Source organism: Hippocampus guttulatus, chromosome 11 (genome assembly GCF_054856545.1).
Source record: "Hippocampus guttulatus isolate MCC_2025c chromosome 11, RoL_Hgut_1.0, whole genome shotgun sequence".
Taxonomy (NCBI): Eukaryota; Metazoa; Chordata; class Actinopteri; order Syngnathiformes; family Syngnathidae; genus Hippocampus; species Hippocampus guttulatus.
In genome coordinates this window covers 10,685,350-10,707,897 of record NC_141271.1, presented here as the reverse complement: position 1 = coordinate 10,707,897, position 22,548 = coordinate 10,685,350, and the positions used below count along the sequence as shown (strand labels likewise).

The 22,548-nt window shown below is 41.9% G+C and overlaps 2 protein-coding genes across 5 annotated transcripts; one reads left to right on the top strand and one right to left on the bottom strand.

Annotated features, from left to right (window-relative positions):
• Positions 1-2,485: 2,485 nt before the first annotated feature.
• On the top strand, positions 2,486-3,700 carry LOC147198037 (olfactory receptor 6N2-like). Its single transcript, XM_086123415.1, has one exon. The coding sequence runs from the start codon at positions 2,557-2,559 to the stop codon at positions 3,460-3,462; it is 906 nt and encodes a 301-aa protein (XP_085979541.1). The 5' UTR covers positions 2,486-2,556; the 3' UTR covers positions 3,463-3,700.
• A 1,052-nt stretch (positions 3,701-4,752) lies between these two features.
• On the bottom strand, positions 4,753-22,457 carry agpat3 (1-acylglycerol-3-phosphate O-acyltransferase 3). Of its 4 annotated transcripts, none has more exons than XM_086123412.1 (10): positions 22,146-22,457; positions 14,988-15,045; positions 14,659-14,889; positions 13,167-13,336; positions 12,874-13,035; positions 11,221-11,374; positions 11,035-11,137; positions 9,819-9,894; positions 8,153-8,351; positions 4,753-7,798 (listed from the first exon to the last, which is right to left on the bottom strand). In XM_086123412.1, the coding sequence occupies exons 3-10, from the start codon at positions 14,834-14,836 to the stop codon at positions 7,707-7,709; spliced, it is 1,134 nt and encodes a 377-aa protein (XP_085979538.1). In that variant the 5' UTR covers positions 14,837-14,889; positions 14,988-15,045; positions 22,146-22,457; the 3' UTR covers positions 4,753-7,706. The 4 variants fall into 4 exon arrangements, with proteins under 4 accessions (XP_085979538.1, XP_085979539.1, XP_085979540.1 ...); XM_086123413.1 differs by lacking the exon at positions 22,146-22,457 and adding an exon at positions 19,205-19,621; XM_086123414.1 differs by lacking the exon at positions 22,146-22,457 and adding an exon at positions 18,014-19,167.
• Between the last annotated feature and the right edge of the window lie 91 nt (positions 22,458-22,548).

Genomic DNA, 22,548 nt, shown 5'->3' with positions numbered 1-22,548 from the left:
CAAAGGTCGAATGATGGATAAACGTAGCACCTTGAACCACCTGCTTACACTTCAATGTGTTTATTCTCCATCAGAAACAAAATGTCGAATTGCCAGAAATGCATGGTTTTAGGCTGGCACACGACACAACACATTAACTCACAACAAATCATTTTTAGAGCCAACAAAATCAAACAAGGCTCCTTAATAAGGCCAAGGGATAGAACATATTTTGCATCTCTGAATCTGTTGCCATCACCGTTAATGCATTCCTCCAAATCGCTGCTGTCCATCTTTTCCCCGGCTTTTATGAGCTCAATTAATCAAGATCTCAATCGTAGTTGACTTTTTTTTTACGCTCTATAGTCATAAAAATGGAGTAAGACTATGTTGACCAAGTGATGAGTAGAAATTTCAAAAAATTGCTTTCAAATGCAAAAACTCACCAGAAAAAGAAATACTCATGTCATATACGGATACCTGAAAAAAATCTACTTAAGTACAGTAACAAAGTACTTTACCACCCACCGCTTCGCTGCAGTAAGATCAAGTCCCAAGAGTGTAAACAGACGACATTAAAAGATGCGTGCACTCATGGTGAGTGTGTCTAAGCGTGAGCAGTAGATCACGCAGAGCAGCATGAAGACACCTGTTGTAAGTATGCAGTACGGAATGAGGCTTTTAAGTGTGTCATGTTTTTCTTCTTGAATTTCAAACCTTTATTTCCATCTGAAAAAAATATTGCCGGCAAGCCTTCATTTTCAGTGATATTGAGAGGGACAGAGAAATGGAAACAACCGAGCAGAGCTAAAAACGTTAAAAAGTGATTTTTTTTAAATCATCTTGAAATAGTACATGGTAGCAATTGTTGTAGTCAGTATTACCTAGACAATCATGCAGCAAAGCAGTTTGATCAAGGGAGTCAGTGATGGTGTCGTAGTACAATACACTTCACTGACTTTGGTGCAAGCAGCTTGTCTTCTTTGTGAATGTTTGTGTTAATGGTCATCCGGCTCAAGATGTGCCCTGAGATTGATTAGCGGCAAGTTCAGCATGTGCTCTGCCTTTCGTCAAAAGTCAGCTCGGAAATAGGCTCCAGTTCACATGTGACTCTCAACAGGAGAACTGGTAGCTAGAGAAAATGAATGGTTGGTTTCACCAGATTAAGTCCTGTCGAGCAGCAAACACTTGAGTGGATTTTTTTTGAGGGGCACATTAAACAAAATCAATGCCCCAAAAGCCTAGCTGCCAACCTATTAAAATGGCTTACTTTGCATGAAGTTTTGCCTCTAGTTAAAAAAAGGTCATCATGTCCTAGTTCCCCACCAATAGCTCAGTCCCTCAGCTTTAGAATTGAGACGGCACAGGTTCGAGTCATGGTGTGAATAAAAATGTAAAAATGGCAACTAGTTGTTGGATACAGTATCTGCTTGTCTGAATGCTGGCAACAGTCGAGGTGCAGCACTGTTTGCATATCTCTTTCACTCGGAATCTCCCCATGCATGCCTGCACGTGTGCGATATGCTTCTACGTGGTCTGCAACATGAAGACAAATGATGAGACAAAGTCAGAAAAAAATGTTTTTTAGAGAGGACACAGAGCAGGGAAAAAAGAGACTTTGATGAAGATGCCATTGTTTATGCTCTTTATATTGTTTATATCGTCTATACTTTTTATACTGTTCAGATGACATGTCTTTTTTATAGTGTAGCTGCTATCTTTTCTTAGCTGTGTGTGTTTAATGCACAGCATGTTTGCATGCATATTTGCACTGAGGATTGAGAGGGAGAAATTTCATCTATGCTGCATGTCATACATAAAGCATATTCATACCTGTCAACTCATACGGTTTAGCCATAGTTCATACGGATTTTGTGGTGAATCTTACGTATATGACCGTATCGCACTAATCATACGGATTCTGAAAATTTCCGTCCCCCCCTAACAGGTAGTTCCATTTGCTTTTGCCCAGAATGGTGCTAGTCTACTCGAATGCTTTCATTTACATTTCCAAAGTAAATATGAATGGATGCTGTAACTTCGAGCCGATGGGTCAGCATTTGGAGTTGGTGAAAAAAGTAACGCAGGAATACAACTCTGAACACAGTAATGCCACTAAGTAGAATGATGATTAGACATTAACCAGACATTGTATTATGGAGATCTACAATAAATATCATTGAAAATTTCGTGGGTTTTTTTCTGCCGTTATTTTGACATATAAAATGCTTTGGTATGTTATAAGGATTTTTTGCTCTTTATAAGGATTTTTTTGGTAGTTTATACAGGTTGGCGCTCCGAAAAGTTGACAGGTATGCATATTTGACAATAAAGATGACCTTGACCTTGAAGATGAAGACCTGAGAATGAGATACAGTAATGTGTGACACAGACAGGGAATATACAGGCACTGTATGCACATCTTAAAAAAAAAAAAGCCAGCCATTGTGTGTTACTTTTTATTTCGAGGACATTGAATGTTTATTCAACAGGGATGATATCGCCATTTGTTTGCTCTTTTTTCACAGATGGCGTCAAATAAGTTGTTATGAATCACAAGTGCGTGGGTTTGTAAAGATGCCCAACATAACCTACTTTAACCTCACCATGTTCTTGAACATCGGCCCATACCGCTACCTGGCGTTGGCCTCGTGCCTCATCCTCTACATTTTCATCGTGTGCGCCAACTGGGCCATCGTGCTGACGATCTTCCGTGAGAAGACCCTTCACGAGCCCATGTACATATTCATCGCCAGTTTGTCCTACAACGCCCTCTACGGCTCCACGGGCTTCTTCCCCCGTTTCCTGATGGACCTGGCGTCCGACACTCATCTGATTTCACGCGCCGCCTGCTTCACGCAGATCTACCTCATCTACACTTACGGCGCCAACGAGATGACCACACTTTGCGTCATGGCCTACGATCGCTACCTGGCTGTGTGCCACCCGTTGCACTACCACACCAGGATGACGGTGAAAAAGGCCCTGACCCTGGTCGGTCTGGCCTGGCTCTTACCTATCTTCATCCTCACCACGGTCATCTACCTGTCCGCAACACTGCCCCTGTGCGGCAATGAGATTCAGAAGGTGTTCTGCGCCAACTGGAATGTCGTCAAGCTGTCGTGCGTGCCAACGGTGGTCAACAACGTGGTGGGCATGTTTGTGACCATCTCTACCGTTTTCATCCCGTTGGCCTTCGTCCTCTACTCGTACACGCGCATTATGAGCACCGCCTGGCGACGTTCGGCCAAATACAAGGGAAGAGTATTCCAGAGCTGTTTGCCACACATGGTCTCCTTTGTCATTTTTTCCATCGCCATATTTTGTGATATCGCCCTAAGCAGGTACAATGTGGAGCAGATGAACCCCTTCGTAGCCATCATCTTATCTCTTGAGTTTGTGGTCATTCCGCCAGTTCTCAATCCTCTAGTGTATGGGATGAAGCTGTCGGATATACGCAGACACATCTTCAAGATGCTGTGACATCATGGAAGCCGGTGGTGTGTGTGTGTACATACATTACACATATATACTGTATATATATATACACACACACACACCGATTTTTGGTGTTTTGACTGATTGACTGTCAACATAAACATAAAACAAAGAGAATGAAATGTATTTTAAATAACTACATTATATACATACATATACACAGATACATACTGTATATGTGTATGTATATATACATATGTGTATGTATATATATAATTCCTAAAGAAACTGATATTTAACTACAAAGAGTGGCACATCATGTCAGACAGGATACAGCAATACTCACAGGTACATATTCTTCATCCTCTGCAAAGAATGAATATTATTGGGCTTCCTGAGGAGCTGAGACCACCATACAACTGTGTTTCTATTTTACTGCCCCCAGGTGGCCAAGACACCAGAAGCAGCAGCATATTGTCCATTGATTGATGGAAAAATGTGGCAAAATCTGTTTCATTACAGTGTATTTAATTATTTCAGTTATTAAGGTATGTTTTTGTTAAGTGCAATTTTCAAACAAATATGATTTCCGGTGGTGGTGGGGGGTCAGGTTAATTGATTTTCCATTCAACTGGGACATGGTGACTTATGATAACTCGATGCATAACCTCGGACTTCAGTCGGGTTTGGCCATGTTCCATAACCGTCAGGTAATGCAACGTAAATTCTCCCACTTTGACATAGCTAATAAAAAGCAACACAATTACTGTACATGCTCAAGAAAGCCTCTTTAAAAAATAATTTTTTTCCTTTATATTCAGAGGTCATGCCAGAGCTGCTGTGTGGCCTTTAAGTCCGTGAGTCAGAATTAATGTGATTCACTGACTGTATGCAAGACTGACTATGATAAGAAACTGAGGTGCTGTTACAAAGTTGGAATCTGGCATGTCTTTCTCGTGAGATGCCTTAGGTACAACACACACACACATACACAACCATCTCAAGTATTTACAGCTTCTCACAAATACATGCACACTTCCACAAACCTGGTGAGCTATTTCAATGTCCACCCTGGGGACCAGCTCATTTTCACATGCATTGGCATTGCCGAACACACACACACGCACGGGCAGCACTGGAAACAAGTTAAAAAAAAACACATTAATTTCTGCTATGTACTATGGACTGACGATTCACACTGTGAAAGTGGTGGGTTTTGTGAATGGTGAAGTGAGGATGCTGAAGGAAGCAATGACAAGAAGATGGAGATTAGTTAGCGTGTGACTGTGCTGCATTTCCGAGAGAAACACGAACGGCAAAGAAATGCACCAAGAGTTGCTTTGTGAGTCAAGTCTTTTAATAACAGGTGGTGAGCGTGACAAAAACAAACAAACAGAAAAAGAGCCTTGGAAACAGAAAAAGAGCCGTGGGAACAAAACCAACAAACAAATCTTCTAACTCGTGAGGAATGAGTGATAATTGTGAGTCTTTTTCTTTTTTTAAACAGTCGTGAGATTTCAGAAAAAAAACTATCAAAGTCATTTATTGATTGAATAAAAACATCCTGTATCAAATGCCTGCATCCATTCTGTGAAAGAATTCAGTGAGAAATAAGGACTCTGTGACCAATGTGCTGCACTCCAGCAGAAGGTGACGGGTTGAACAGCTTAAATCAGCGGCGTCCAAACCGAGTCCTCGAATCCTGCACATTTTAGAGGTTTCCCTCTTCCAGTGCAGTTGATTCAAATGAACAGCTCATCAAGCTCTGCAGAAGCCTGATGATGATCCTGATCACTGGAGGAGGGAAACATCTAAAAACATGCAGGATCGCAGCCTTCCAGGACCAGTTTTGGACACCCCTGAAGTTATTTCACAAGTATACTAGTTATCACAAATATACCAGTGAGTGCACCTCCGCCAGCTTTCTAAAGTACACTATCGTAGCTTTCACGAATATACCAGGGAGTACAAGTATACCAGTTTTTACAAGAACATCCGTGGCTGCAAGTATGCCATTTTTCCCCAGTATGCCAGCTTTCACAAGTATACCAGTGAGTGTGACAATACCAGTTTTCCATATGTTCAAAAGTTATGTCAGTGTGTGCAAGTATACCTTCTTTCAAACGAGAACCAGTTTCAGCAAGAACGCCATTTTCCACAAGTAGACCAGTGAGAGCAAGTCCACCAGCTTCCACAAGTACACCAGTGAGCGCAATCATCCCAGCTTTTGCAAGTATACTGCTTTTCAACAGTCTACCAGTGAATGTGACGATACCAATTTTCACAGGTTTGCCAGTGAGTGCAATTCTACCAGGTTTTGCAAGTTATACTACTTTTCAAAAGTATACCAGTGAGTATAAGCACAGTGATTTTCACAGGTATACCAGTGACTGCGAGGACACCAATTTTCACAAGTATGCCAATGACTACAAGTATACTGTATCAGCTTACATAAGCATATCAGTGTGAGTATCTGCATATCACTTCTAAGTAGTGCGCTCATCAGTTTACACCAGTTTCCACAAGTATACCAACGAGTGCAATGGGCACTCAACACTAAAATAACAGCAGTCATCTTTTTTTTCTACTCAACGACTGACCTTATTTATTGACCACAAATAAATCAGAAGCAGCGATGTCTAGTTTTAAGGCTTGCATGAAATCTCAACGGATGGAGATAATTCTGTCATCGGAGGGAGTACACAGAGTGGCCGCATGATACCGTGAGCGAAAAAAAGTTCACATGGACGCTACATGTGGCACAGGAGGGAGGTGGAAGAAGAGAGTGGAATATGTAACGTGTTAGGGCAAAAGATTGCACAACACTATGTACAGTGGCAGCTGGGATTTCACATGAGGTAAAAATAAATGCTAAAATGCGGTTACTGTACTTCATTTGCCTGGTTCGCCGTGTCTCAGCAGCTCTGTGTTACTCATGACAACGTAACCAGGACGTGCGAATTTGCTCAGTGATTCATTGTTTGACAGGGTCAGAAATGGTGGAAGTGAGGGTGGACGCGGGGCCCTTGCCTGAGCAAGCTTGATTTAAGGCAAAGGTCAACTTATCACTATTCCAGTCTATATGTGGCCGAGCAAATATGTCAACAGCTGTGCGAGGCTACGTGGCGACAGCTGGTGACCTTTTGTTTGGAATCTGGCAGAGCCACCCCAGCCACTTCACCTGTCATGGATGCCAGCTGACAGGCTGCAGTGTTTGAGGGGATGCGGCGAGTTGCCTTAATTCAAAATAAAATAATAATATGAACATGTAAAAAAGAGGCATGAAGTACAGCTCTGGAAAGGATTACATTAGTCAATGGCAAATTTTATTCAGAGATGGCTTTATGTGTTTGACATATTTGTGATGGTAATTTTTTTTTAAATGACTTTTTCTAGAACATCAGTCTTTTGAGATATTTTCTTTTTTTTTTCCCAGAAACTAAAGGTGGGAGTGGTCCTGGGTTTGCGAGTCAGAATACCTCATAGTTCATCAAAGCTACGTTAACGCAGTAATTACAGTGAACATTTGTATGAAAAACACTTCTGTCTGCCTTGCCATAAATATAAAAGAATCAAATGTATGGTGGTAACTGAGTGTGCCTTGTTGTGTCCCATATTCTTTAAACTGGTGCATTGTGCACCATTCCTAACCTGGAATACCAGCACCGTGGTAAACTGAGGACCCCGCCTACCAGTTTTGACATGGCACACTTTAGCTCATCAAGCTGTTTCCGTTCTACATTTCCGTATCTAAGCGCATGGCCCTCACCGGCGTAAGGTGAAAGGTCATATTTCCATGGTTTAGGGAAGTTTTTGCTTTAAAAAAAGGAAAGCGGGTGCATGAAAGGGGGATTGGAGGGTTGGGGGTGCACACGGATGGAGGGCCCTGTTTTGACCTGGACTACGTCGCCACTCCCTAATTGGGTGACGACAGACAGGAAATGTGGTTTGGTAGGGAGGTAGTGCAAAGCAGGAAGGACCCAGGCTAGGTTTGTGGCCTTCCATGTGACTGCAGGTAGGTTAAGAGGCGAGAGGTTTAAGATTGGCGGGATTAACGGGACTTGGCTGTGGAAAGTGGGTCACTAGTTGTCTTAAAATGTAGTACAGCAACCCCCCGCCCTACTCCTCCTCCTTCTCCTCCCTCATGTCTTGTGGACCTCTAGTGCTCTTACTCATTACGGCTTCGAAGTCTGCTCTCTATTGTGGTTTCGCAGCTGGGTCTCCTCCCCGACCGAGCGGCCGAATGGACGGTAGGAGGAGAGTGGGATTCGGTCCGGGGTGATGCGTCTTTAGTTTTGTTTCTTGGTCTCTTGGTCGCCGTAACTGGAGCCCGTCTTCTTGACCTCTGTGACGCCGATCAGGCGGCGGATCGCAATGGAGGCTGGAGACACAGAAACAAATGTCAGCTGTTTAGTAGAGCTAAGACAAAAAGTGGAGGCATAACGTTTGAGTTTTAAGTTGGGCTGTGAAACTGTACCCGCTGAAACAAGCCTCCAGTGGCTGCAATTATAACGAATGGGTCAGCAACACTTTGGAGTGCGAACATGTTTGAGTTTCATTAAAAGGAGAAAAAAAAACCTCGCAAATGTGCTGCATCAAAGGAGGGCACACAGGTTTTTATATGGTGGGAATGTGCATATATATACAGTACATATACTGTATCATATATTCAGACGCATATGTCTTCGACGGGGTCTTAAACCGTTTATGATGGGGGTTTATTGCGTGTCCGTACCTATGATGAGAAAGATGATGAAGCCAATGATGAGAAGCGGGGAGCCACTGACTGCCACTCCACACGCAAACTTGATAAGTGGCGAAAGCAGCAGCGTGGCCCAGAACAGAAAGTTGAGCAGCGTCCACGGACGGCGAGGAGGGATTATTGTGGGCCCCGGAAACTTTCCTTCCTTGCTGTAGGTCTCCTGTAAGGCATCCTGAAGGGGGGAAATATTCGTGAGCAACAACAGGATGTGCTGAATACGTCTGCTAAAGAGGTTGAGCTTAAAGGTCAGATTCCAAAGATTTCTCAGTCTCCCTTAAAATTTATATTGTCATTGGTAGTTTGCTTTGTAATGCCTACACGTCACTTCCTGCAAGTCAACCACATTTCAATTAAAAAATAGGTTTGAATGACTCATTCTGAGTGTTTCCGCCGGGGTTACCGGAAGTGACATTTTAGTAACCGACTAGCAAGCTACACCATAGAGATACTGTACAATTTCTATGATAAGCATTACAGTACATTCAATGGTGAGCAATGTTTTGGAATTCGAAGAAGAGGACTTGTACACACAGGAGCCGACAGAAGCGGGCGTTGTCAAAACCTACAAGATTGAGTCGATCAGGACGTGGTTGCCGGTCAATGGAAGAGAAAATGAAAGTGATGAGTGTGATAACGCCACAGAGGAGGCTGGATTAACGTCTTCGACGTACAGCGCAGAGCAGATTGGCATTCATAATGAAATGTTACAACCCGGGGACAATCTTGAGCTGCATTTTCTATGCATAAAAATTGTAAATGTGTATATTTGCACAGTAAAATCAACAACAGGACTTAATGAATGGGGGGTGTACAGAGAGGCTTTCACGTGTTGGGCAGCTTGCCATTGAAGCAGAATAAATACATACGAAGAGTATTTTTTTCCCCCTCCAAAGGCTCAATTCAGAATCATCATTCTTAAGTGTCGACAGTGCATGCAAATAACCCCTCACCTCTGGTCTGCGCCATGACGATCGGGGTTCTTCCTGCTGCAGGGGGTTGAAGTCACGTTTGCCGAAGGAAAAATTGTTGGCATGGGAGCTGGTTTCAATCCGGGTCGAACTACACTCGTATACCCGATGCTCTCTGATAAATGTTTGCTGAAGCACGCCGGTTTCAACGTGATCAGCACAGAGCTTGAAGTACTTGCTTGCCGACCACAGTTGACTACGCTTTCCGCCCTGCCGATTGACTTTCCGATCCACTGGTCAGGTATTTCTTTATCTCTTTGTAAAGATGAAGAAAATGTCACAATTCTCTTCACCAATAGGGCAACCAACTGCTTCACAATGAATGAGCCATTGTTTAAGTGCTCAAGAACGTGGAGAGCAGCTGTTGAACACAAAGCAACCGCATGCCACAGAAACCACTAAAATGGTTGTCTTCTGTGACGTCACAGCTCTGGGAAGGCCCGAAGACGCAAGGGCGCAAGATTCAAACCGCAGACAACACATTCTGAATTGTATTTAGTGATTATACCCCTGTCTGCCAACAATCTAATCACTTTTTAATGACAGTTATCCATTGCGAAGGAGTTCTAGTGGTCTCAAGAAGAACTTTGGAAATCTTTCGTCTCTGACCTTTAATGGCATCGGAACATGAATAAGCTCACTCGTCACACGTGAATGGAATGAAATGTTACCTTCTCCTGGTAGAGCTTATGCAGCCAGTTGGCACACTCGGCTTCATCAGCTGGAATCTCTTCCACAGGGAAACGTCTGCATTGAAGCAAGAACAAGGACAAGAGTAAATTCAACTTCATCAGGGCACAAATTGAAACGAAAGAGCACAATTGAGATGAAAAATTAGGCTATTACTAATATTTTGACTAAGACACTGGATTTTCATTTTCGCTATGTTCAAAGGTGTCGCGTTCGGAAAGAGACAGTTCTAAGGTTGGAAAGATCATTAAATGAGGAGCTTTCGCAAGTAGAGACACATCCTATCACAAAAACATCATATATTGTTATGTGTGACATCGCATTGGACTTTTAGCATATGTACATTTAACACAGCTTTTATTATGACGTTGCGTTCACTATGCACCAGCTTAATTAATTGCAATAGCCCCGTCAGATTTAAAAAAAAATATGTATGCACATAAAAGCGTAATATCAGCAATTGTTTTTCAAATCAGCAAACTAATTTGTGTCTGTTTACATCCAAATTTCAGATCAAATTTACTCTATTGTTAAGGAACTCACATTTGCCCACTTTAATTTAATAACATGAAAAGTGTTGAACGGAATGCTCCTTTAGCAATTCCATTTAACACGAGAGTTAGAAAAGACACGAGGACTACTAAATGATTCATGATGGTAGCCTGTGTAACTGCCTCACAGTCAAAAGGTTGTGGTTTGATATCCGCCTCCATCCCAGGGTCGGTTGGGATAGGCTGCAGCTCACCTGAGACCCTAATGATGTCAAATGCTCCAGAAAATGGATGGTTGGATGAATGAATTGTGAAAAGAATGTGAGCAGTGGCACTCCCCTACCACTAGGTGGCTCTCTCGTCTAAAGGAGATGATTTACTAAAACGCTGTGGATTTATTATTATGCAAACGGAACCATGTCCACGTCCAAATAATGATGCGCATGACTTTCTCTTTGTCAAAAATGCTTCCATGGGAGAGGTCAAAGGTGCCACTGTCTGTTGGGGTACTCGATAAGATTCCTCACCCAAACTGAGTGTCCTTGTGGTCATATTATTTATAGTCGGCACTGTTATTCATTCGCTCCAGGCAAAATGCGCAGTGGTTATGTTTAAGAGCAAAAAGACCGTGAGAAACAATAGCCACATCAATGCAGACAGTCATGTTCAGACAAGTCTGTGGCTCATGCCAGTGAAGCGTTCTCACCTTACGCTCAAGTCAGCTTTGTATTTCTTGCCATTGACAATGCCCAGGAGAGTGGGTGTCTGCTTATCTTTGAAGTTGAGTGTCACGTCATAAACGGCAGTCACTGTAAATAAGAAGAAGAAAAAAAAGGCACACATCAAAAAAATGATACATTACAGATGGCATGTGTGTATTTTTACATTTTACCTGTGCCCTTGAGACACTGCAGCGTGGTGGTAAACCCTTTGGTGCGTGGTAGAAGGTGATATTTGAGCTTGGGCAGGCCTTTACTCTCTGCGACCTGCATGCTTATCTGGTGCTTCTTCTCTGTAAAGCGGGTCCCTTCACAATACAGCAGGAACTGAAGGGCAAGAGTAGGGGGAGATTTGCCATGTTATGATAATACACACTGAAAACCTCGCTTGGATTGTTTTGCCCCAGTGTGGCATTTTAAAGGGGAATTCAGGGCTCAAGGACAAAACAAGAGGGGCGGGGGGTGGAAAGAGAGCGCGAGAGGGAGAGAGAGACAGACAGACACCTGCAGTGAGATGTTAAATACAGCTGGAGCAGTCAAACAGATTCATTTGTGTACCGGTGCCAAGATAAATGGAGAAAAAAAATGGGCAAAAAGGGAAGAATCTGTCTGCTGCTTGGAGGACATTCACTTCGAAACCGAACATTACTATGATGTATATTTCACGCAAACATGTGCACTTTACCCTATTTTGCCAGACCTTCCTCGGTCCGCGAACTGGGTACCCTTCTGTCATCGTCGCTCGGTCCTTACTCATATAATAAGTGTCCTCTGTCTCCATCCTTTTAAAGCGCTTGGTGGGCGGGCACCGAGAGACATACAACACAGCCAGCTTTCTTAGCCAGCTGGATTGATCGTTTGTAAAATGGGTGTCCATAGGGACTTTATGTTCTCTGACTGTACACTAGGTGGCAGTGTTGTATAAACATACTGTTGAGATGAAAAAGGAAGGAGAGTTCCTTAATGGAGACTAAGTGAGTCGTACGAACTAGTGTTGTTAAAATACAGCGTTTGGCTAAACTCTGGCCTTGTTATTTTGCCTTCCGACACCACATACCTAACCCGTTTAGGGACGATAAAAGCAATTGACGAAAATTTACTCGTGTCCTTGCTTAGTCCGTCCTTTTTAAAAAAAGCTTCTGGTCCTCTGTCCCCAAAATGGGCGGAATGCCCATCTCTGATTTCACGTTCATTCTCCTTCATTTGAAATCAATTTTTCTGATTTTGTCGGTTATGTCAACCTGCAATATTACATTTATGTTCACCGCCAAGCATGCTAAAACATTATTACTGTGTATAAGTCCGGTCTGGATTGTAAAAAAGTGGCCTGGCGAGCTTCAACCCAAGTGGATATGTATGTGCCAGAGTGGTTTTAGCTCTTTTGCTATGTATTTCATGAGTAGTGGTGATATGATTTTCCATAATTTGTCCATCACTTATAACACGTTGGCGCTTCTAAAGATGAACATACTTTCGGTTGCAAAATTTGGAGTTTGACCAACATTTACAGTAGAAAAAGTCCCACAACACAAATGATCAAGTATAATTATAATTACACATGAGGAGACCTTAGTTTAGCACATTGAATATTTAAATCTTGTTGTGTGTTTATCTTTTGCTTGTTTTGTCGTTATTATTAAGTTCTTATTATTTATTTATTTTTTACAAAACAAGATTTTAAACAAGTCCTCATCATATCTCACAGATGTACCCTCAAAAAGGAACAACTGCGAGAGTATAGGACGATAATACACAGACGTAAAGTAAGGGCACCCGATTTCAAAACAGTCAGAATATTCTTCTGTAGCATTTGGATTTGTACTCACCCACATATGTTCAGGATAGTCTTTAAGCCTGTCCAGTCCACTGAAGACAGTTTTCCGGTCCTCTTCCCACTTCCGCTTGCAAAAAACTATTTCTAAGAAGTACCAGGTCCAGCCAATCAGAGGAACTTTCAGTAGCTCATGTTTAGCTAGGACTTTTGAACTCTGAAGGGAAACAGAAGCAGAGGAATTCAATTTTCATTTTATTCATTTACATCAGGACTCAACTCAGTTCTCAGCACATTGGTACATCTTTAAATGTGCTAAGTTATAGCAATAAATTAAATCCAACTGACCCCCAGGACACCATATCTTTCACACATGGTCCAGCCACACAGGAAGTCAATCTCATAGTTGTGGTTGAGAATGATTATGACATGTTCTTTGCCAAATTTGTCCACCGTAGCCTGGTCCGTATACAAAGTGCACTCTGTGCCGGACCACCACTCCAGCAGCATCACCAGCTCTGTCCAGAAACAACAAAACACTGTCATTTACAATGTCTGTCTGATCCAAGATGTTGTAATAATAATGGCCAAAGTGAGGAAACGATTCCAAATGTGAGACCGTCAGCGTCTGCCAGATTAATTAAAATGTTTTGACAATTTTGTAAGCAGTTCGTTTTCTTGCCCAAGGTTTGCCAATTGACATTGGAGCAGTGCCACAAAACTAACGCCTGGCAAGAGGTTTTTCTGCCCTTAACCAAGTTCAGCACCAGTTTGAGAAGCTTTACAGCAGGGGTGCACATTATGTCGATCGCGATCGATCGCGATCGACCGATAGATCGCGGACTGATCCCAAATCGACCGCGAGTGGTGTGGAGAAGAAAACAAACAAACAACCATTTGTGTGTCTTTCTGCATGTTCGTAATATATATTTTTTGTGTTAATGTATCCTGCACCCTAATCATCCTATCAGTCTCATTTTCACGAAAAGTAGTAATAAAATAAAATAAAGCAGGTAAATCTAAGTTGTTAACGCTTAGCAGTCTGCAATCGCAGCTTGGGATCAGAGCTGTATCACAGCACTATATCTTTTATTGTTATCATTATTCTCATTCATAGTTTGTTTCGTGTACAATTCACCGAGGGCACGGGCAAAGAATAGGAATCTGGGGGCTGAGGGAAGCATTTTCAAACGGTACGTGTGAGCTACGATAGTTAACAGGCTGCAAAGGTGCGTCGCACACCTCCGTGTCAGGCTGTTGCTCATCATGATGTGCGTGTGTACGTGTGTGCGCGGTAACCGGTTGATCGCGGGAGGTTAATGAATCCAAAAGTCAATCTTCGGTCCAAAAGGTTTGGGCACGCCTGCTTTACAGCCATCACACTACTCCTACTACAATTTCTGTTATCCATGGCAAGTTTGTTGACCCAGGAGCTGTTCTTTACAAAGCAAAGGGCCTGCTTCTCATGTTTGTGATAAAATCACCAAACTCTTACAGAAGGCATTCGCGCAAAGCCGGGGAGAGTCTAAGTGGAGGGCTACAATGGTACTCAGCATTAATAAAAGATTGATTGAGCAGATGCTTTGCAAAGTGATAAAGCATTACCTGTACCAATTTCGAGTTGTTTATGATGCATTGAGGACAACACATCATAATGCAGTACACAAACAAAAATGGAATATAAAACATTGAATAAAAAGATTTGAGAATTTTTAAAAATCATTCTGATAGCATGATAATGACGTAGCTAACATGTCTGAAGCACACTCCCTAAAAGACTCGCAGGGGACAAAACCATTCATTGGTTCATCACAAACAAAAATAAATCCATTCTACTCACGGCTCCAGAGAGAGTACGCGAGCCGGCAGTTGATTCGGCGATAGAGCTGTTTGTTGATTGGCCAGATGATGCACGTGCACAGCTGGATGAAGTTTATGATGAGGCCGCTCACCACAAATACAAAGCCCATCAACAATTGAAGAATGAACAGGCTCTTGATGTAAGCCAGGAGAGCCATGCTTGAGAAGCCCAGGGAGCTGAGGGGGCTCCTCTCTATACACGATGACCAACCTGAGGGATAAAACGCACAACATGAGGATCAGAAACCAGAATGGGAGAAGAAGCATCACAAAAAAAAAAAAAAAAAAAGACAAAGAAAATGTCTTTACCACGGTGGTATCCTTTTACAAGCCTCGTTTGCACGGTCCTTCGGCCAATACTACAGTCCTGAAACCAGAGATTTAATCCATAAGAAAAAGAAGCTGAAATGTAAAACGGCTTTAAAATAGAGAGCAAAAATGTTTATAACTGGTAATTTCCAGAAAATGAACAGCTCCAAAGTCTCATTCATTAATCATTTATATATTAAATGTGCTTTTGTAAATTATGTATGCTTGTTTTAAGTGCACATTTTTATCCTGTGTTTTAAGCTCTTGTAAAGTGTCTGAGTGCGATGAAAAGCGCTTTCAAATAAAATGTATTATTATTATTATTATGATTATTATATCCTACCAGTGATGTTGACAAAACAAAAGTAGCCTCGAACAGTCTGTCCAGGCTATTCCTTGCTTCTCCCAATCTGCTCCACATTCCTCTGGGGCACTAAATTTATCTTACATATTGCTTAAACCACAGATGTCAGGGATTCAACAAGGATCCAAAGATATCTTACATTAACTGTTGGGTCTACAGTGAGAAATCCAAAAATTGCAGTGATCAAATGCCAGAAGCACTCCAGAGAAAACATGGCATTGAAATGCCTTCTAAACACAACGGAAAGACAACAGCAATGGATGCCGGTCAGAAAAAAAAAAGAAAAAAAAGAATGGATATACAATTATGTAATTAACTGGGTTATAATTGAATATTTCTAGGGTAAAAAAAAGAACCCAAAGACCTGAAACACGCGTTCAGAATATCAGCTCCCAAAAACAATTCTCAGTAAAGGCAAATGCAAACTAAAAGCACAAACTGCGCTGTCATGGCTTGGGCTTGCATGTCGGCCTTGAAATGTATTCATGAGTTTTCATTGATGATGTAACAGCAGAATTCAGTCTGAAGTCGACAAAACTATTTTGTCTGGCAATTTACAGAAAAATGCACCCAAACTAATGGGGAGAAGCTTCATAGGGCAACGAGATAAAAACCCACAACACACTGCCAAAAAAACAAAAATATTAATTCCAGGATGGGACGTGTAAGGTCTTATGGCAAAGTCAATCACCAGACCCAATAGAGCATACATTTCACTACCTGACTGGAGAACCGCCCAGAAACAAACATGAACTGAAAGAGGCTGCAGCAAAGGCCTGGAAAAGCATTTCAAATGAAGAATGCAAAAGTGTGGACAAGTCAGTGTGTTGCAGGCTTGTTCTTGTGAGTGATGGTTATGCCACCAAATCTTAAATGTTATTCACTTTCAGTTAATTTTGCTTACTTGAATTGTGGGTTGCTTTATACAAAAGGTAAAACAGGTAAGGCTAGACTCAGACTCACTCACAGCACTAATCACGACAACCACTCCAGAGAATATGCAGATGGATCGTGAGAAATGATATAATAAAAATTGAACCCTGCCCCAACTTTATGCAAGCTTAGGAGTAATCAGTCAATTTTAATTGGCCACACTTGAGCAAGTTTATTATGATATTGTATTATACCGCAGAACCGTGACATTAACAGTGATAATAAAGATTAACAGACACTTGATGATTAAATCCTTTTTTTTTTCCAAATAACTTTAAAAAGTGTACTTTCATGAGCTGCCCCCTCTCCATTTTATGCAACCAAGATTTGGAGCGTGGCTTCTGTTTCAAAGTTGTCTTAGATCTTAAAAGTGAGACTTTGGTTCCTAAAAACAACTCGACAGTGGGTGGGAGGGTTGTAGCTGCTGGTCACTCACTTCATTCTTATCTCCACACTCAACTGCAGAAGTAATGAAAAAACAGTCGCCAAGAGTTGCTGATTCAGTTCCTCATGCTGTCATACAAAGCCACGTGGCTGATGGTCGTTGCATCTCATGTTACCCTGGGCACATGTTGATTGGATCAAACGTGACCGTCTGAGTGCATCGGACCACACTTGCCATCACAATCGATCTGACGGCAAGGTTTGGACACATCAGCTCCAATTGAATAACAGATGTCAGCTCCCACAGAGTACATATCAGAACATGAAGTATGTGCATTGCAAATACATGCAAAATTTATTATTATTATATTTGGGCGGCTTGGTGTCCAGTGGTTAGTTAGCGCTTTGACCTCACAGTGCAGATGTGCAAGATTCGATTCCAGCTCCGGCCTCCCTGTGTGGGGTTTGCATGTTCTCTCCGGGCCTGCGTGGGTTTTCTCCGGGTACTCCAGTTTCCTCCCACATTCCAAAAACGTGCATGGCAGGCTGATTGAACACTCTCAATTTTCCCTAGGTGTGAGTGGGAGTGCGGATGGTTGTTCGTCTGTGTGCCCTGAGATTGGCTGGCAACCGATTCAGGGTGTCCCCCGCCTACTGCCCGAAGACAGCTGGGATAGGCTCCAATACCCCCCCCCCCCCCTCCCGCGACCCTTGTGAGGATAAGCGGATCGGAAAATGAATGAATGAATGAATAATTTGACTTGTTAAACTACCTGAACTAAAGAAATATCAATGACACAAATCTGTCTTAAAGCCAAGTGTGCCTTTACGATACACCATGCACGAATCAAAAGCACAAAAATAGTAACTGATATGGTTTCAACTGAACGCCCCTAAATATTTAACTGGTGTATTTAAAAGCATTAAAATCTCGAAGTATGGATGGATGACATTCATAAATGAAGACAAATCCTTTTTAACAGACATTAAATATACTAATGTGAAACCAGCTCTTCAAAGTGACCAACTGAGTGATCAAAAAAGTTCAACATTTTTCAACAACTGTTTGACTGTGCTTGGAAAGTTTCTTTTAAATATCGATCTTTTCTAAAGGCACACTACGACAAAACACCCACACACAAAAATGTAATATTTCCCACAAGTTCATTTGCTGCAAAATAAAAATTTAAAAAAACTCTACACAAATGGGGAAAAACAAAACAGCAAAGCTATGATTTAGATGAGGCAAAATTCAAACGTGTAAACAGTATGTAACCAACAATTACGCTACATCGACAAGGCAAACGCACGCTGATCAATTCAAGTCATGCAGCAGCTACATTACCTCAGCTCAGTCCCCGCGGCCAATAGACAGGGAATGAATCCACAAGTTAGAATGATAAAATACTGTCACGTGATTCTCTGTTGTAAGTCAATTGATGTCATCAAGTCCAAACATCCCCACCCGTCTCTGATCGGTGTTGGCGTCGTGATAAGTAGCCAGTGCTTAAGTCACCCTTGTGGTGCCCGTTATGTAACTGGGAAGGTTTGGAAATGTCAACTTACTGGGAATCTGATCGTTCCGACATGATTATAAAAGTAGGTCTGTCGGAACAAGGGGTGTCCATTGCAAACAGCTTATCTGTGAATGCATTGCGCTCAACAACTTCAGACCTTTTCGTGAAGACCAACGAGCAATAAATCGTAGAATCAGTTGTGTATCTTATCTGGATGTTGTGTAACTTTTAGCACAATGGTATAACCTGACAACATATTGACGGTTAAGTATTATTTTGACTTTAAATTAGAGGGGATTTCATAGATCTTAAACAGATCGGCGGTAAAGATGCATTTTTAACAAGTTTGTATTCATGTACAGGTATTCGACTACACTGACACATGATTGGAATTGAAATATTCATGGGGGCAACTCCCAGTGAAAGAAAGATTTCCACACTTGCCAAGACCTTTGTTCTTATTTCCTCTTGACACACTTTTCGACTTACCTCACATGCTTGCACTTTGTACAAACATCAAGCACCAGGACAAAATAAAGGCAGCAGCAGCTCATACTGCCGGCCGAGAAAAGTGCTGCTTAAAACAAATTTTGCGAACAGTCAGGGCTTTGTAAAAATTGCTAAATCATTCTACCCACTGTGGAATTAAAAGATGAAGCGAGAGTTTCACCCCGAGAGCCAACTGAACTTGACGGAACGATAAATCACTGACCGGGTTAAAGCTGCTTATTAGAGCTGCACAGCTGTTTGTCCAATACCACCAAATAGCCATCCACCAGTCACTTATAGGTACTGCGGTTGAACAAACACTAACACTTTGTGTACTCTCCTACTCTTTAAACTCAAAACACTTCAAAACCCTAAAGTCAACTGCATACATGCTCTACTTGCAAACAATGAGCCCGTACGGCTACCGTCTCATTTGAAATTTCAGTTAATCCGTCACCTCTTCTGATCAATTTGGTAGTACCCAGGATATTCTCCAGTGCCCGGAATCCATATTTGTCCGTTTTACTCACCAGTAGACATAGTAGGCCATTGCCATTAGCACTAAGGCACCACAAATTCCAGTGAAGATCATCACAGCACTCTGGTTCAGCATTTTGGTGGATGATGGTTCACCAAATGAGCGCCAAAATAAAAACAAAATGCCAGCAGTGAGCAGCTGGTTGTCACAGGCTGCCCTGCGCCGGCTCCATCATAATCCCATCGAAGGAAAGAGATTATGATGACAACAAGAACGCCTTCTGTAGAAGGAATTGCTTGATCAGCAAGTAATTACTGACGAGCAAGAAAGTCCCATCAAAACATCAACAACAAAATTTGGATTCCCAATGAGAGCAAGTGCAAAACCTAAACAAATATCCAGTCGGCACTGCAGACTGCGAGGAGATTCAACTAATGGATGAACGGTCGGAGGGCAGGCACACAGTCCCGTAAAAACCATCTGACTGTATTCTCATTCTCTAATCCAGGGGATTAGATTAGTGCCGATTAGCAGGCGACGGGCATCCAGGCATCCTGGATATGTCGCGTTTCATTACCATTAACCAACAGGTTGGAGACGGCCGGTTTGTCTGATTGAGTTTGTCACCCAATTTTGCCATTGGTTGTCGTCGCAAATGAGTTGTTACCATTTTTTAAATGATGACGGTGTTCGGAGTGAATGTCCTCCGTAGAAAGGCGAAATATTTCCAGTGTTCCATGAAGGTTTAGTTGTGTTAGCATATGAGAACCTGCCACCATGTTACAACTGTTATATAGGAATTAAGACTACCCTTGTAGGTAATAGAAAACATCTCTATAGTGATGGAAAAATTGGAAAATCAATCTTAGTATCGGTAGCCTGTCTTGATGTTTTATACGGTGTGTAAGCATGAAGACAATAACTTGGTAGGATGGAATGATTTAGTGAAATAATATATATATATGATATACCAAATAATATAAGTGTTGACCCAAGTCAGCATAATCCGCAAATAGTACGTCTCTCTCTCTCTCTCTCTAAATATATAAATATAAAAATCGATTGATAGATACATAGATGAATCCCGAGACAGATTTCCACCTATGTTGCAACCTGCCTATTATAAAACCTTTTCAACTAATCCTTTTGGACTTCGAAACCACTAAACGCATATCCACTATCTGGTTGACAAAGTTTGATCTTAAAAAGATACTGACATGCAAAAATTTCACTTGAGAGCTAGAGTCCAAATGCGGGAACTGGTCTTTGACTGTTCAGTAGGTGCATTTAACTGTTTAAGTGTCCTGAGGACTAATACAACTTCTCCATTGGTAGCACTGGTGGGGCCAACCTATCAGGTCACACCGTTCTTTTTTTTTTTTTTTTTTTTTTGGGTGGGGGCGGTGCGGGTTGGTTACAGCATGACCGTGCATAATGTAGTCTTAGAAATTGTCAATACAAAGCTTCGTATGTAACAAGGATTCAGAGTGACCCGAGTTATTTCTGCAAAACGTTTTACTGTGAATATGAAGTTTGTCTGCAACAAGCAGTTGGGTGACAAAACATATATTTTTATATATAATTTAAAAAGACATCTAATACATTTTCAAATAAAAACAAAACATAAGAACAGACATGCATGTGCTTATATGCATTGTTTTTTTGTTTTTTTTTTAATAAATACTGTCCTTAAATTAACACCAGCATAACTATCAGCATTGCTACACCCATTATAATTCAACTCAAGGGTGGCGAGTTCACCTAACACTCTTCCCCTGGGAGAACCACAATTTATCATCCTGCCTGTCAGCATAATCTATCGATTTTTCGCCCCTCTACCCTGAAGGCTAGAAAAAAAACCTTCTTTTAGTTGCAGGAGAAAGACCCTAAGTGAAAAATATGTCTGTCTGTATATATCACTTCATACCAATTAGTGGCGTAACATGTTGGGCCTGACCGATTGAATAGGGCATTATTAGGTATTTGACGTATTCAGTATTTTTAAAATCACCCATTTTTGCTGATTGTTAACACATACCAACATAAGACACAGATAATGACATCCAAGAAAAAAAGCAGATTTTTCTGTTTTAAAGTTAAATACTAAAAGGGCAAACTGATGTAAGACTGTCAAATTCGCTGCCTGTTATTCATATATTTATTGTTGTAAGGTTTATCGGTTACAAAAAATAAGAAACATGCGTCAAGTTAAGGGATTCGATGGTACTGCAAGGGGTTTCACTGCACAGTAATTGCAACAAGTATTACCACTGCACAGTAATGGCAACAAACATTAAGACGTCACAACAACCGGATGATGAATGACAAATATTAAATCATTGCGTTATTTTCACAGCGCTCCCTCTCAAACGTCATCTGTAATTGTGTTGAAATTAGATCGCGACATGGTGATGCAAGTTCAACGTCAGCAGACGTGTACTCATGCTTCCAGTGGTTTCACACACATTTTGCCTGCGTATAACAAGTGCTCTAGTGTTCAACTGGCAATCTGTAAGCGGTTAATTATCTGAGTAAAGCCTCCATACGCCACTAGCTGTTAGCATACCGCTCATATGGGGAACCGTTTACTGTGACCCATGTGCCCGGGACGTCTCACCCCAGTCCTGTAAACTCCCAATAGAAAGCTATATTGTTGCAGGACTTTTCTTTTGCGGAAAATGAAAATTTTAGCCGAGCTCTTCGAAGCTTTCCCAAGACAAACAAGAGGCGGACACAAGCCCTGCATCTTACGTTTAATGTGTAATAATTAACCCAAAAACTACAACCCAGGGAAAGTAACCACTATCCCGCCGAGATAGCATATTCCGACTGTTTAGGTTAGTCCGAAAATGTTTAAAGCAAAGAAGAGGAATGTTTAGGTTGCGCAGCTCAGTTGCCGGCGAACCCGTGCGGCTTTCTTGCTAGCGTTAGATGCTACGCTAGTTGGCTAGCTACGGCTAGCTGACAGTAAGGCACATTCTCAGTGGGCTTACCTGCAAATGGATCACTTGGGAGTGAAAGCCCCGTAGATTCGATAATACGTCGGCCGCAGGTTCGGGGCCTCGTGATGTTGTTAAAAAAATTAAATACCGCCCCCTTTACATAGCCCCCTCTATCTACACAACGTGGCTTAACAGAGACGGTACAAAGATGACTTGAGGTCATGCGATTTTCAAGAGCACCATCGTTTGTCGGTTAAAGCGCCACATTTCCTCAAAGCCCCCCTCTGAAGATGTCCATCCGGTTAGTCCAGACTACCACCCCCCTCTGCAACACACCTGCCTCTTCAACTGTAGTCACTACGCGACAATTACTGTCGAAAAAATGTAGTTGCTCAACTAGCACAGTAGACGATGTTAATCCTTTTTCCACTTGTCAGTCATTGCTTTGTTCCTT

What these genes read in the sequence shown, in the direction of transcription:
- agpat3 (XM_086123411.1), bottom strand. Translation starts at nt 15,408, where the DNA reads ATGTGGAGCAGATTGGGAGAAGCAAGGAATAGCCTGGACAGACTGTTC. An exon ending in TGTAAAAGGATACCACCGTG is followed by an intron (nt 14,890 to 14,987) that starts GTAAAGACATTT and finishes TTTATCCCTCAG; the next exon opens with GTTGGTCATCGTGTATAGAG. An exon ending in AAAGATATGGTGTCCTGGGG is followed by an intron (nt 13,036 to 13,166) that starts GTCAGTTGGATT and finishes GTTTCCCTTCAG; the next exon opens with AGTTCAAAAGTCCTAGCTAA.
- LOC147198037 (XM_086123415.1), top strand. Translation starts at nt 2,557, where the DNA reads ATGCCCAACATAACCTACTTTAACCTCACCATGTTCTTGAACATCGGC.